Source organism: Dermacentor variabilis, chromosome 2 (genome assembly GCF_050947875.1).
Source record: "Dermacentor variabilis isolate Ectoservices chromosome 2, ASM5094787v1, whole genome shotgun sequence".
In the NCBI taxonomy this organism is placed as follows: domain Eukaryota; kingdom Metazoa; phylum Arthropoda; class Arachnida; order Ixodida; family Ixodidae; genus Dermacentor; species Dermacentor variabilis.
This window is the reverse complement of record NC_134569.1, coordinates 257,506,887-257,523,153: the sequence shown is the minus strand read 5'-3', so window position 1 is coordinate 257,523,153 and position 16,267 is coordinate 257,506,887. Positions and strand designations below refer to the sequence as shown.

The following is a 16,267-nucleotide window of genomic DNA, read 5'->3' as shown; positions in this document are numbered from 1 at the left end:
TAAGATATTTGGATGCACCTCATAATGTTACCAATTATTCCTCTGATAAGATGAACAAATTTCCATAGTCCTTTCGAGTTTGTCTACAGGGAGTCTACTGCAATTTCAAGAAGGGGGGAAGCAAAACGCAAGTACTGTCTGTAGTGTTATCGGTTCTCTGATCTGACTCAGCACTTATGCGCGCAGGCTGTGACGTCATTGAGCAAAAGGGATAAAAAGCGGCTGTCTAATAAACACGGGGCTTTTTGGGTTCGTGGCTACATCAGAGTGGCGTCAGTCTTTTGCTTGCATCACCGCTCCGCCAGCGAACACGACATGGTGTCAGAAGTGGGATCGACCCCCCCATCCTAGTTGCCATTGCGGCGCTCACCCGGCGTTCGATCTGCGCGATGACGGCTCCACCAGCGGCAGCCCCGCCACCAGCACCCTTCAACTTCGACCGGACATCTGAATGGCCAGAATGGATTATGTCATTCGATGACTACCGCTACACGTCGGGGCTCAACGACAGAACGGAGGAGGCCCAGGTGCGAACGCTTTTGTGCACCATGGGCAGGCAGGCAAGAAAAATTTTTCAGACATTCGGCCTTACCGAAGAGGAGTCTCGAAGCTACAAGACCGTGAAGAAAAAGTTTGACGCCCATTTTGTGGCCACGAAGAACATAGTCTATGAAAGCGCAAATTTCCATCGACAAAAGCAAGAACCCGGGGAAAGTGCAGACAACTTTGTGACAGCCCTGCACGAGCTTGTAGACCGCTGTGAATTTGCAGAATTCCGGGATCGAATGATCCGCGACAGATTTGTGGTCAGCCTCGAGGACGCGCAGCTGTTGGAAACGCTCCAGATGGATGCCACCCTTACGCTAGCGACCGCTCTGACGAGGGCCAGGCTCAAGGAAACAGTTGACCGACAGCAACTGGAACTCCGGGCCGTCAGCAACGAGGCGAATACAGGCGAACTTGACGTAATCCGACGAACACTGAGGAAGCCGTCCAACAACTGGGAGCCTTGCACCACAGCACAGTGGCGAACGCAGGCGTGCCAGTTCTGCGGACGGTCGAGCCACCCGAAAGCCCAGTGCCCTGCACGTTCAGCGCAGTGTGACCACTGTGGTATCAAGGGACATTTCGCCGTGGTGTGTCACAAGAGAACAGAAAACAACCAGGTGGGCTTGTCTATGCTAGAAGGCGATGGACAAAACTTTATTGTCGGGACACTCAACAGCTCAAATGCCAGATACGCGGAAGTGTCTATCAATGGTGTAAGGGTAAGTGCAAAAATTGATTCAGGAGCCGAAGTCACTGTTGTTCCGGCCGATTTCTCCGGTGTACCGCCTCGTATAGACAGGTCACAAGCGGTGTTGAGAAGCGCTGCGAATCAGCGCCTCGATGTGAATGGTTGTTTTTCAGCAGATATTGTTTGGAAAGGCAAAACAACGCGACAAACACTGTACATTGTAGAGTCGCTGCAGTGTGTCTTATTAGGGCTCCCAGCCATTGAAGCATTTGGTGTAGTCAAATTTCTTGATGTGGTTGACGATAAACAGTACGAGCACATGTATCCGCAGCTCTTCTCTGGACTGGGCATGATGTCAGGCGAATACATCATTCGCATGAAAGAGGGCGCCGTCTTCTTTGCAATTTTTGTGCTGCGGCGGGTACCCGTCCCGTTAAAGAACCCCATCAAACTAGAGTTGGCCAAAATGGTCAAAAGCGATGTCATTCGTAAGGTAGATGGCCCAACTATATGGTGTGCAGGAATGGTTCCAGTAGTCAAACCAAGTGGGAAAGTTCAAATCTGTGTGGATCTAACCCAGCTGAACAAGAGCGTCCTACGTGAACGGCTTGTCTTGCCGACTGTAGACCACGCACTGGGGCAATTGGCGGGAGCCACATACTTTTCGAAATTAGATGCCAATTCAGAATTTAACCAGGTTAAATTGGCGAAAGAAAGTCAAGAACTAACCACATTTATCACCCCCTTTGGTAGGTACTGCTTCCAGCGACTGCCGTTCGGTATCACCTCGGCCCCGGAACACTTTCAAAAGCGAATGGCGAAAATCTTAGATGGCCTTCAAGGAGTAGTGAACCTGATGGACGACGTTCTGGTTTATGGAGCTACTAAGCGTGAACATGATGAACGGCTGCACGCAGTGCTCAAAAGGTTGGTTGCAGCGGGGGTAACACTCAATCGGGCAAAATGTTTTTTTTGTGTCAGCAGAATCGCGTTTTTAGGCTACGCGGTCGATGCGGTGGGAATCAAGCCGGATCCCAAGAAAGTTCAAGCCATAAACGAAATGGCTACGCCATCAAATGTTGCTGATGTCCGCAGGTTTTTGGGCATGATGAACTATCTGGCAAGGTTTGTGAACAACCTTGCCGACCATGTCAGCACCGCTCCGTAGTCTTCTCTTGAAAGGCCGTGAGTGGCACTGGGGCCTGCCTCAGCAAAAATCCTTCGAGACTCTGAAAGAATTGATCACCTCGGCGCAATGCGTCACAAAATTTGACCCTAAGCTGCGCACTATTGTGTCCGCCGACGCGTCGTCATTCGGTCTCGACTGTGTGCTCATGCAAGTGCAATCAGATGGGGAAAGGCGGCCGGCTGCGTACCACTCTCGTTCATTAATGCCAACAGAACAACGGTACGCGCAGATAGAAAAGGAAGCACTTGCACTGACGTGGGCAGCAGAAAGGCTGGAAGGGTTTTTGATAGGGCTGGAATTTCAATTTGAGACAGATCACAAACTGCTCGTATCGCTACTCGGTCAGTCACCCCTTGATGTGCTTCCCCCTAGAATACAAAGATTACGATTGAGGCTCATGCGATATCGCTTTTCAGTCTCCTATGTCCCAGGAAAACAGATTGGCACCGCCGACGCCCTTTCTCGGGCACCTTGCACGGAAGCGGATGTAGAGATAGGGGAGCTAGATTGCGGTGAAGTATCGAGCCATGCACAAGGCTGCACCAGCGACCTGAAATTTTCAGCCCATTGGAACAAAATAAAGTTTGCGCAAGAAAAAGACTCAACCTGCCAACAACTTCGGTTGTATTGTAAGCAGGGCTGGCCACGTCTCACTAAAGTAAGCAGTTGGCTAAGCCCTTACTGGTCAGAGAGAGCAACCCTTACAATATGTGACGGTGTGCTTCTGCATGGGTCTCGTCTTGTGGTGTCTCAGAACTTAAGAAGTGAAATACTTCGTTCATTGCATGTTGGTCACCAGGGCATTGTGAAATGTCGCGCAAGGGCCCGCGAATCTGTGTGGTGGCCCGGTCTCAGTGCTGAGCTAGGAGCTCTGGTAAACAGTTGTCGAGAGTGCGCGAGACTGCACGTTCAGAAAGCCGAGCCCATGATGCCATCAGAGTCCCCCAGCTTGCCTTGGCTGAAGGTAGGAGCTGACCTTTTCCATTTGCATGGTAGATCGTATCTCGTGGTCGTAGACTATTTTTTGCGCTATCCAGAGCTTGCCCTTTTGTCTTCCACGAGCTCGGCGGCGATCATTGAGCAAATCAAGAGTATATTTGCTAGGCACGGGATTCCAGAACTTGTCGTAACAGACAACGGTCCTCAATTCGTTTTTGCAGAATTTGCATTGTTTGCGACTAGTTATGGCTTCCATCACGTCATGTCTAGCCCCAGGTACCCGCAGTCAAATGGAGCTGCCGAATGTACAGTGCAGACGGTAAAACGGATGTTGGAAAAAGCGGTTGACCTGTACCTGGCCCTCCTAGCTTATAGGGACTCCCCAGGTCCTTTGGGTACAAGCCCAGCCCAGCTATTGATGGGCCGACGGTTACGCTCTACGCTTCTCGTGCACCCGAAAAAGCTAGTACCGTCAATGACAAGTGGTCTCAGGAGCCTCCGATACAAAGACAAGAAAGCGCGGATTAAGCAAAAATTCGACTACGACCGTCGCCATGCGGTAACGCAGCTATCACTGCTCGCCCCGGGAAACCAGGTATGGATAAAAGACAGCAAAATTCCAGCAAAAGTGTTGAGTCGAGCCATGCGGCCTCGGTCTTATCAGGTGCGGACAGACGACGGGGTTGAACTAGAGAGAAACAGACGCGCATTGGTCCGGTACAGCGAGCGAACCGGCGTGCATGACCCATCCTATGACTTTCCTGCGACTACGGACGCTGCAGGCCAATCCGAGGAAAACAAGGCCTCGGCCTTGTTTTCCTCGGATTGGCCTACAAGGCTTCTGCGCTTAATTCAACGCCGGCTGCTGCCTCATATGAGGACGGGAGACCCGGTGGTTATATGACACGCTACGGTCGAGAAATAAGGACGCCACAGTGATATGGCTACACTTGAGTGCTGTATACTCATCCTATTTGTATGTTTCATGCTGTTTGGTTGTTTTGTGGTTCATTTGTTTTCTATGTGTTGTGTAAAAAAAAAAAGGGAGATGTAGTGTTATCAGTTCTCTGATCTGACTCCGCACTCATGTGTGCAGGCTGTGAGGTCACTGAGCAAAAGGGATAAAAAGCGGCTGTCTAATAAACACGGGACTTTTTGGGTTCGTGGCTACATCGGAGTGGCGTCAGTCTTTTGCTTGCATCACCGCTCCGGAAGCGGACACAACATTGTCAAAACTATTATAGAGTGCAATTGGCTTTGTCAGTTATATTTATCATATGAGTGCACTAAGACAGATTATTTAAGTAGGTGGCGCTAAGGTATTTTCATGTATCAACAAAGGATATTTCAGTGTTGCAGATGACCTATGTTGATGGACAGAAGTTTTTTCTGTCAGTAATAGAAACTAATGAAGCTTTAGTAGTATGGTATGGTATGAAGAACTTTATTTAGGTCCTGAGGGATCAGTCTGGGACTGATGCGGGCCGCTCCCACGTGTCCAGTGACATTAACCATTGGCTACACCAAGCTGTAATTTTACCGAAGTCGTCTTGAAGTTAACTGCAGCAGAACTGATAGTTGGGCGAGTTGGTACGAATTCATAGCGCTCATGTGTCCCCCCTTCACTGTGTCCTTGTCAACTGTGCGCGCAAAAATATTTTACTATGAATTCGTCTTGAAGTTATTGTGAGTCATTGCTGCAGTGGATGGAACAATAAACCATGCAATTGTCTACAAACAGACTTATGTTAGAAGAGATATTATTGGGAAGATTGTTGATATAAATTAGAAAAAGAAAGTTGCCTAAGACAGTGGCTTGAGGCACCCTGGACAGAACTGGACTTCTAGTAGGGGAATGATTGTTAGCACAAATGAACTGCTGTCTATTAGTCAATAAATTGCAAATTCAGTTATAATTCAAAGATGCTGTTGATGTGGTGCTTTGTCAAAGGCCTTTTCAAAGTTTAAGAATAAGGCGCAAACTGGAATATTTATGTCAAGGTTAGCGCTTATGTCGTTAATGAACCACAATAATTGAGTGTCACAAGAGAGACCTTTTCGATAATCATACTAATTAGGAGCGAGAAATTTGACAGAACATAAAAATTCCTGTGTATGAGTAAATTATATGCTCCATTCATTTAGGGAAAAAAAAGAGCGGTAACGGCAGCTTGAGAACGGCGGCCCTTTCTTGAGGACTGGAATAATTTTGCCCATCATCCGATTGTCTGGCACACTCTTAATGATAATGACCGCTGGAAAAAATGAGACAGGACTTCACTGACAATGTGTTTTTATGTTTTTAGAATTATAGAGTTTATGCCATCAAAGCCTGATGAAGATGCTAACTTGACAAAGTAAATTACGTTTGTGATGCCTGTAGGACTAAAGGTGATGCCAGGCATAGTGTGATAGTCACATGATGGAAAATTAGACAGATCATCATCAAGTTCGTTAGTAAAAAAACATGTGAACAAGCGATTAGAAATTAGGTGCCTCAGAAGTTTCACAGTCAGAAATACGCTCATCAGGGTTGTCGGATAGCGCAAGTGGTTGCACTTGATTAGGATTCAAAACTTTCCATAACCGTTTCAGGTTAGTACGTAGCATGTTTGGAAGAGCTGTCGAGAAAAAGGCAAGTTAAGTTTTGCAACAGAGTGACTCAAAGGTTTCTTCTACAGCACAATATTTCTGCCATGCACTTCTAGTGTTAGAGCATTTAGAGGCATAGATCAGTCTTCTTTTTGTTATTCAGACATTTAAGCATTGAGTTAAGCTGGGGATGATTGCTTTTCTGTTAGTTATTGTAAGCACATAAGTATTTATTAAATCATGCAACTTGGGCGAGATCGCGCAAGCACCCCACTTTCTGAACGGTCGCTTTGCCTCCTGTGCCACTGAGTAGACGGCATTCTGTTCCCACTTCTGCCTCACCATAACGACAACCACTGATGAAAGCGCACTGCGGCCTCATCATGAGCGCACATGCGAATGTTCAGAAAGCGAAATGCTTGCGCAATCTTGCCTTTTATTTCAGAAAATAAGCCAGTTAGCATCTACGGAGAGTTCCAAGAAGCCAGAAAGCAGCCTTGTGGAATATTTCTCGAGTTCAATATACATAATTTCTGTGATCACAAAGTGTAATGTCTCTTTTTCTTCCGTGAGGGCAGGGAACCCACAATTAAATGAAGCATGTTAGCTCAGTCACATTGAAAGACACCCATATCATGAAAAAGGATCTCAGTGTCACTAATTGTTGGGTTTAGCCATGTTTCAGCCAGAATTATTCCATTCGACTCAGTTGTGTGTATTAAGTTGCTGAGTGCATCAAGTTTAAGTAAAATGCTTCGGATGTTGTTAAAAAGATGAAACGTTGCAGTGACAGTTAATATCTGAACTAGAGGTGACAAAGACCGAGAGAGCACAGTTTCAGTGTTTTGGTTAAACATGCACAAATTGTCACCAATGAAAAGTTTACCGTGCCAAAGTTTGCATGCCTTCTGTTGGGTCTTTGTGAATTGAACGAGATGCCGTCTAGCCTTAAGTATGTTTGGAGAGTAAACTTCTGATATCCTAAAATCCAATCACTTTAACAGTGTGGCACACGAAAGACCCAATCTTATACTTTAAAAAGTGCAAATTTTATGATTACAGGTCTGTTTCCTCTGGAGTTAAAGTGGCCTAAACTATGAGTGCTTTCAATATCCCTGAAATGCATGGTAGTGCCAAGTTGCGTGCTGCAGTGTCGTATAACTGAGGGTTCCAATTCAGTCCATGTTTTAGTTTCAGCGTCTCTTAAGGCAAAAAATACCAAATTTGATCTTCGTGCCCTGTTTTCAGATTAATCTAGCCTAGATTTAATGGACGCGATCTGATTTGCACTTTGTTTAGCCAGTAAGCAGATCTGATCTACTTCTTTTTGCACTGTGACAGCTGATGAACAATCTTTTGCTTTTTAATACTGTAAAATGCCTTGTCACTCCGCATTAACTTATGATAGATTTAACTTCATGTAGTAGTCACATCTCACTTGACCGGATTTCATTGAGTGCTTCCATTATGCACTAGATGTTTCACTTCCTTGAGTATTTGGACAAGGGCTTTCTTCACTATCAACTGATAACATCAACAGCTGTTCAACAACATGCATGCAATCTCTAGCAATCACAACACAGCACCATGAGCATGGCATTCCTAACAGGCCAGCATGGCGAGTGTGTCCTATAAATAATGAACACTGGTCATTTTCGAGCAAAATGGACAGGTATCGAAGGTAAGCATTTGTGCTCATGCTTGAACTGCTGCCAAGCCCATGGCAGGCTGTGCAGTACTCATTTTTGCCTATGAGGCAGTGAATTGTGGAGAGGGTGGGTGATTGCCGCTGAGTTATCACAGTTTCACGAGGAGCGGCCACAGTGGTAACCAACACCGTTGGTTCAGCGCCGACGCCACTGGACACCGGGGCTACGTTGGGGCACCGTGAGAAAGCTGGAGGCGAGATTCTATCGGGCAGGTGGAGACACATGGTGCAGACACGTATGTACTGGTGTTAAGTTTCTGGTGCAAAATTTAAACAATTTTTATTTTCGTTTTCTGCAGTATTAACCAACTTTCTCTTGCCAAGCAAATGAAAATAGCGCTTTTAAAGATTACTTTGCAGAGGTCACCTGCAAAGCTTCAGACCTGGTAGGGCACAGGATGGTGTGCCCCCTTTCGCAGCAGTGATGATGCGTGGTGAAGTGCGTGGCCAGCTATAGCCAAAGAGTGCCATGACATATGGTAATAAATTGTCTTTGCTTTTTGTATGAAAGGATAAAATGAGTTGCAAATGGTAGTTGTAATGTGACTGTAAAGAGGCCTAAAAATGGGTCGCTTTGAAATGCGTAATATATATAAGCATCAAACTAATTTCAATGACTCAACGGTTTTCATAAAAAAGCGCTAAAGACAAAGACGAAATCAAAGGAACACATACGACAGGACTGGCGCTACTTCCAACTGGCGTTTATTACAAACGGTCATCTATTTGTGCTCTGCAGATCACGTACATCATGTACTCATTATCATACACACAAAGATTGAAATGAATCATATCATACATAGGATTGTATGGTCAATCAGTTCAAGTCTCTAGATATCTTGACAAAAACGTCACTTCTTTTTCTTGCAAACCCAGATGTACAGCTGACGCACTTGTGGCCTGCTTTCCTTATAAAATATGCCTCAACTCTTTCTGTGTTTCCTTTCCTCAGGAAGGTTGTGTCACCAAACATGGGTGTGCATGTGCACTTTTTGCAGTGCTCAGCCAAGTGACTACCGTATCCTTTTCTGACATCATTGTTGTGCTGTCTAGCCCGGTCACTGAAGCACTGGCCGGTTTGTCCGATATAAATGCGTCCACAATCTAACGGTATTTGATACACAACATCTGAAGTTCATTCGGTGTAATTGGCCCGGTGATTAGTGTGACATTGCGTACGTTTCTGGTGCTCCTTGTTTTGAAGGTTACAAACCGCTGACAATTTGCAATGCGCTGAAAAAACTAGATTGACATTGTGTCGGTTAGCCATCTTTTTCAAATTATGTGAAACTTTATGTGAAACTATGTCTTTTGTTGTGATCTTTAGTTGGGCACTTTCTTCCCCGTTTTAATTTTTGAAGCAATGTTTCACAGACATGAAATTACATACACTGGAAATCCAGCAAGTTTCAATCTGTCTACTTGGCTAGACATACTATGCTCAATTTGGTGAACCCATGACTTTTACAAAGCAGACTGAATGCATTTGGTGGCTATGCCCCTTTTTATCAATTTCGAGTGTGCGCTATCGAAAGGCAAAACACTTTTCCTTGATCTTGGATTGTATCTCCAGCATACGTGGTCATCTGAGGAAAATAAAATTTTAAGATCTAGAAACTGAATACAGTTGTCATTGGGCAGTTCAAAAGTAAACTTGAGCCCGCGGGAAAATTTTATGAAAATTTTTAAACAATCTGCTACAGCTTCGTCAAGAGACTGGATTGATGAATTGTTACAGATTATTACATAGCCTTCGACAAACCTACCTAAATACACGAATCATTGATTTTCCACTTAGTTCCGCATTAACGTGGCTGTCAAAGAATGATGAAAAAATATCATATAATACTGGGGCTATTACAGATTCCTGAAACCAATACAGATTCCTGTGCCTTGAATGTAATAACAGCCATTGTGACTAATGGCACTCGAATCCACATAAAATTTTAACAAGGTCAAAAAATTGTCGCAGTTCATGCATACTAAGTTCTGGAATTTCACTTCGCCCATTTCATCAATTTTTTCATGAACAGCACGTAGAACGCATTCTCGCGTCACAGAATAGTATAAGTCTTCAACGCCTAGTGAGAAAGCTGTGGCCACAGATCCCATACCATCTTGCAGTTCTAAGATAACATCATCAGAACACCTCACTATGAAGGGATCTTTGATTGGCAGTCGCTTCAGGTGCGCTTGCAGGAACCGTCCTACTTGGAGCTGCCATGACGCCTTCTCTGAGACGATTATGCGCAAAGGATATCCGGCCTTATGGGTCTTGCATGTAAAGAAGGCTTCCAGGTAATTATTTTCTGCAGATTTTGCCCACTTTTTTTACAGAGTCCAACTGCATATCTTTCAACAGTTTGAGTGCTGCTTTCTTTTGTTTCTCCGGGTTAACTTTTGTTTCTACGGATAAACAAGAACTTCAAGGTGACCGACTTTAACACGGAAAAACAAAATAAAGCAGCACTCAAACTGTTGAAAGATATGCAGTTGGACTCTGTAAAAAAGCGGGCAAAATCTGCAGAAAATAATTACCTGGAAGCCTTCTTTACATGCAAGACCCATAAGGCTGGAGGAGCACTTCCTTGTACTTTTCACAGTAGTTGCTTTATATAGGTAGTACATACGTGGCTGCACGAAAATGGGGATGCCATTGTTTTGGTTCAGGCACTGCTGACTCAGTGTGGCCGTCTTTGTGACACACAAAGCCCCCTAGAATAATGGCCATCCCTTCAAAGAGAAGGACACCCACCGAGAGTCCGAGGTAGTTGTTGGCGCACAAGTTGAGCACGGGCATGTCCCACCCTGCCACGCGCACAGATGCTGCCTGACGGGAGGTGAGCACCCGCTCAGTCTTGTATGTGCCAGCTTCGCGGATGCCCGCCAGCTGCTCCCGCAGGAGAGCCTGCGTGGCTGCCCAGCCGCTAGAGGCACGTGCCATACCAGCAGCATGCCTGGCTGCAACTGCAACCACGAAAGGAGACAACTCTCAAGGGATGCCCAGTGATGTCAAAAACATCAAACACGAACAGTGCGGAGACATCATGGCTGTTGGGCGTAAGAAACACTCAATATACATGTTCATTCTCCTGTTCATTCAATTAGTAGCTCATGACATATTTGCTCCTTGTCAAATTTTAATGTGATTAGCATTCTTTGGGAACTCACTTTGTGGCATGCGCTGGCTGCTGCCTTGCCGAGCTGACAAGTGGCATACGTGGTGACAACTCGCTGCTGTCCAGTGCACCATGTGGGTCACAGGGCCCAAACACACAACTTCAGCACTGCACATGTGGTATGTGCCCATTCTTGGCCAACCTCAAGAATAGATACACCAAGGTCACACAAGGGACATTATCCTTAAATATCTTAAGGCAATAGCGCCCCATCCGCCACAAACACCTCTGCATTGATTGTGGCCGCCTGATGGAGCCACTGCAGTGAAACTGCAGCCAGGATGCTAAGAATACTACTCAATTGGGCTGCAGTGATTACAACAAGGTGCACTGTGTCGTGGTATCATTTGGAATTGTGATTGGCAGTGAGGTAACTGCTTTGTGTGTCTGCAGTTTCAAAACAGTGCTGGTGCTAAGTACAGACTGCTTTAACGCTGATCGCATTAATGCTGACATTCGTTGTGACATAGGCTTTGCTGGAATTTTTGCTCATTGATAAATACAGGGATGTAATCGAACAGGCCAACAATTTCCGAAGCATACACACAGCTAATAGTTGCACAGGTAGTGGCTGCTTCAAGTAACTACTATTACCTAAAGTAAAAATATGCATACATTCTTGCAAACTGTTCGAAGTACAAGGTAGTCATTGCAGCATGTTTACTCTGTGAGTATTAGTGTTATTTTTCTTTCTACTGATACATTTTTCTGACATAGAGAAGTCTCATGTTTCGGCTGGGCAAAGATTTCTACCTTGATTTACATACATTTTTTTTCCTTGCGTTCCTTAGATGTTACGAGTCCCCTTTTGTTTTGTACTATCAGCTATGATGTCCAACCTCACACTATCAATTGACAGACTTTTCCTTCCAACCATGCCACCTATGTGTTTCAAGCTCATGCTGTCTTTTTGTACCATTACCATCATTGTGACCAAAGATATCCTGGTTACCTTTAGGTTTATTTGCATGTACATGCTATCCAATTCAATAAATTTAATGCACTTGCCTTCCCTATAAACCGTATTTCACATATACTAACTATAAGCGAGCCTTGGTTTTTCTTCTCATGCATTCTTCAAAATGAACTTTCTTTGTCTGCCCCTTTGGAGTTTGGTGCAAGTTTGTCTCCAAATAGAGTGCATGTAGCATGAAATGACGAACAAAGTAGTGCTAGTGAATGCACTTGTTCTGTGTAATGAAACAATGCGTCACAGTCCAAGACTTCTACATATACTAATTTTAGCTCAACAGTGTGGTTGGCTCATAGGCGACTCTAAAGCATACAGACCTCTTAGTGAACCTGGACATGACAGTAAATGGTTTCTTTGAATATCAATGGCTGCTGCCATCTTGCTGAATAAACAAGCACTGGGCAAGCACCCATCCTTGGCCAGTCCTCAAGAATGGGTGTGTGTGACACAAGGGTGCCATTCTTCCCTCTATCGTCTTCGTCTTCAGCACAAGGTGATCTGACAGGTGACGAGACCATGCTTGTGGTACAACAAGGTTCGCGTCATTTGGATTCCAACAATGCGCCCAATTTGCATGTTTGTTTTTTCTTTTCCCTTCAAAAAACTACAAACACTCCACATCTTATTCAACACTTAAGGGTATTATTTTATTTCAAAATCTGTGTATTCAATTTGACTAAGAGGTTTCACAATCTTCCCTCCCTTCCGCACCATCTCACCTACAGAAAAAGAAAATGCATGTATGACTCTCATTCAATCACTACGAGATGCCAGCCAGAGTGACACAATGGCACAGTGATGGCTACTATAATCACAAATCTACCTTAACAGGTATATTTAGCTTAGGGCCAACTTCTTTGCTGTTCCCACTTCTTCCAAGTGTGGAGAAGGAAAGTGGAAAAAAGTACTGTGCATACAAATAGGTAATCCAGTGTGCCCAGTGGCTGCCAATCCAGTGTGCCCAGTTTTCCCACAAAGCAGGGACATGACGATAATTGTTTCAGATTTGAAAAAGAAAAAAAGAAAAATTAAAGTAGGAAATCGGGCCAAGAGACTGAGTTTCGTCAGTCTATGTTTGATTAAGAGTGTAAATAAAAAAATGGAAACAAAAAGCACAAATATACATCCCATTAAATCTGAGGAGGAGAAAAAAAGATTGACAAAATGTGTGTGTATATATATATATATATATATATATATATATATATATATATATATATATATATATATATATATATATATATATATATATATATACGTATATATATATATATATATATTGTGACGCTCTTACGTGCATAGTGGGTTCACGCCTCAACAAACAGTATGCGGGGGCACCGAAGAGTGGTGAACGAAGAAGACGACAGGTGGCTGGCTAGCTGAACATCGACAGGCGCTCAGCTGATCAAGGCCATCGCGTCTAACTCTACCCGGCTTCAAAGTAACGCCTTTTGTGGGCGTAACAGAGTGGTGGAGGTGCGGGGTACGACACAACGTACCACGGAGTCGCAACATCTAGAACTTCGCCGGAGCCGTCGTCTTGCTGGTCTCTTGTCAACGACCTTCCCTATGGCTCAGGACGGAGGTGGACAAATGCCAGCACTAGTTTCACCTGCTCAAAGGTCAGCGCCAGTTAGACCTTTGCAGCACTACATGGAACCACGCTCGTTCGCAGGAAAAGTGGGCGAAGACATCGACGAGTGGCTGACGCACTATGCAAGGGTGAGCCGCTACAACCGTTGGGATTCTGTCACTCAGCTTGAATATGTCGTACTCTTTCTGAGTGAGACAGCGCTGATGTGGTATGAAAACCACAAAGACTCGCTAACAACGTGGGAGCGCTTCGTTGAGGAAATTAAGAAGTGTTTTGGCGACTCCTACGCCAAACAGAAACGTGCCGAGAGAACACTAGCTCAAAGAGCTCAAGCTCCTGGAGAAACATGCACTATATACATAGAGGAAATCCTCAAGCTGTGCAAAATCGTAAATTCGCAGATGTCTGAGGAAGACTGTGTCGGACATCTCTTCAAAGGAATTGCAGAAGATGTATACAACGGGAACACGTTGATTCCGTCTCAGATGTCGTGCGTTATTGCCGTACGTTTGAGACGTTGAAAACACGTCGCATTGTGCCAAAATTTGGACGCCTGGCGAATGTGACAACCGTTGCCAGCGTCGATGAGAGCCCGTCTGCCAATCTTTCGTCTACCATACGGCAGATCGTGCGTGAGGAACTGCTGCAGCACCAGGAACTTGCGCGCGACGTCATACGACAACCTGATACTTATTACCCGCAGCACGTGGCGCCTGCCGCACCCTGCATTTCCTGGCAACCGGCGGTATGTGTCACAGACGTCGACCACAGAGGAGCTTCATGGCCACGTGAGGACACATTTACGCCCGAACACCGACCTACAGGACACCCTCGCCCCAGCAGGTTTGCATGGAGACCGACCGTTCCTCCTGTGCAGCAGGCTTAGCCGCTTCGCTCTGCTACACGAGCCCCCACGGCTGAGCGCTTCGAAGGGCAGTTCGTCGATCGTCGTTTACCAGTGTGTTATAGCTGTGGCGACTTGGGTCACATTGCCAGGTACTGCAATCGCTGCCAACCACCGAGGTTCGACCGATCAACAATGTCTAGGCAGTACCGCGCTCCTCTGGGCAAAACATATTCGCCCTCGCACACATATTTAGGAAGCTTGCCTCACCAGCTCCCGGAGCCACTGCGGAACCGTTCTCCAGCATCCGATCGCAGCTTGACACCACCACTCGCTCCTCGTGTAAGCCGATCGCCCTCTCCGCGGCGTCGATACCCGTCGCCACCTCCGGAAAACTAGCCAGCGCGGCCGTTGGAGGTGAGGTCGCTGGACAATCTTCGATGTCGACAGAGATACCTCCAACCATTTGTATGTTTAAGAATAAGGGGTCTGTATTAATTGACGGGGTTTCATCCATGGCCTTAGTGGACACGGGAGCAACCATTTCAGTGATGAGTCTTGCGTTCAAAAGCCTCCTAGGACGAAAAGTGATGTTTCGTTGGGACCGTGCTGATACGTTTCGCGGAGTGAGTGGGGAGTTGTATCCTGTGGGCATGTGTAATGTAGACGTTACCTTGGGTGGTCAAATATTTAACGCGGAGTTCACTGTTGTACCTCATTCTACGCATGACGTAATCCTGGGCCTTGATTTTTTGAAACTGTGTGGTGCCACCGTCGACTGCAAAACGGGTGAAATCAGTGTAGGTACGAGCTTTTCTGCTGCGTTTAAGGAAGGCCCACCGTATCGTGAAAGTGTGCTTTGTGTATCCTGGGATACAGTTGTGCCTCCATTATCCGCAACGTGTGCTTCAGTTGCCTGTTTCCCTACCACCGACGGAACGTTTGACGCTACCGTGGAGCCCGTTCATCTGAGTTGCATCAAGAGGAATGTACTGATACCGTATTGCACGCTGTCAGTTGTTCAGGGATGCACTAACTTATGGGCCGTAAACTGTTCGAGTGAACCTACAATACTGCCACAGGGTCTGAAACTTGCTGCCTACCATGAAGATCAAGCGCTATCACTCGCCATTCTTACAGAGGCCCTTGATTCTGCGGATGAGCGCCATTTCGTTAATGCCTGCCCTGCGGCGCACTCCTCATTTCTGACAATGGTAAACAAGTCACTCAGCACTAAGCAGCGTCACGAAGTGGCGAATATTCTGCTAAAACATGCCCGACTGTTTGACTTTTTCCAGCAAGAGGGGCCACCATTGTTTCCTCCTTCTCGTATACACCATCGCATAGATACGGGATCTGCCCAACCGTTGTGACAGAAACCATACAGAGTGTCACCATCAGAACGCAAGGTGATCAATGACCAAGTCCACGAAATGCTAAATAAGAATGTAATCCAAGAATCCTGTAGTCTGAGGGCAGTGCCAGTGATTCTGGTTAGAAAGAAAGATGGTACATGGCGATTTTGTGTTGACTACCGCCGCCTCAACACCATCACTAAAAAGGACGTATATCCTCTTCCGCGTATTGATGATGCTATCGACTGCCTCTCATCAGCATCTTACTTTTTGTCTGTTGACTTGAGGTCGGGGTACTGGCAGATCCCTATGCACAAGGCAGACAAGGAGAAAACGGCATTTGTAACACCAGATAGACTTTTTGAATTTAATGTGATGCCGTTCGGGCTCTGTAATGCGCCTGCAACTTTCGAGCGCTTCATGCACAGCATCCTGCGTGGTTTGAAGTGGGAAGATGCATGTGCTATCTAGACGATGTAGTGATTTTCGGGCGCACATTCAGTGAGCACAACGCACGTCTCGATCTTGTGCTAGATTGGTTGGACAAAGTGGGTTTGGTGCTCAACTCGAAGAAGCGTCATTTTGGAGAGCGCCAAACACTCGTTCTGGGACACCTAGTGGATAAGGACGGTATACGACCTGATCCAGCGAAGACTG

The 16,267-nt window shown here is 45.8% G+C and overlaps 2 protein-coding genes across 6 annotated transcripts in view; one reads left to right on the top strand and one right to left on the bottom strand.

Annotated features, from left to right (window-relative positions):
• Positions 1-16,267, bottom strand: part of Gcat (Glycine C-acetyltransferase) — a 259,739-nt gene that overhangs the window by 226,697 nt on the left and 16,775 nt on the right. For 4 of the 5 annotated variants that reach the window (XM_075682883.1, XM_075682887.1, XM_075682886.1 and 1 more), the window contains exons 2-3: positions 10,837-10,986; positions 10,421-10,632 (exon numbers count right to left, since the gene is read on the bottom strand). In XM_075682883.1, the coding sequence (XP_075538998.1) occupies positions 10,421-10,632; positions 10,837-10,986 (362 nt within the window). The remainder of the gene's footprint in view (positions 1-10,420; positions 10,633-10,836; positions 10,987-16,267) is intronic. The other variant, XM_075682888.1, reaches the window with a different exon arrangement.
• Positions 390-8,678, top strand: LOC142573378 (uncharacterized). The gene is made up of 2 exons (XM_075683015.1): positions 390-1,268; positions 8,664-8,678. The coding sequence occupies exons 1-2, from the start codon at positions 390-392 to the stop codon at positions 8,676-8,678; spliced, it is 894 nt and encodes a 297-aa protein (XP_075539130.1).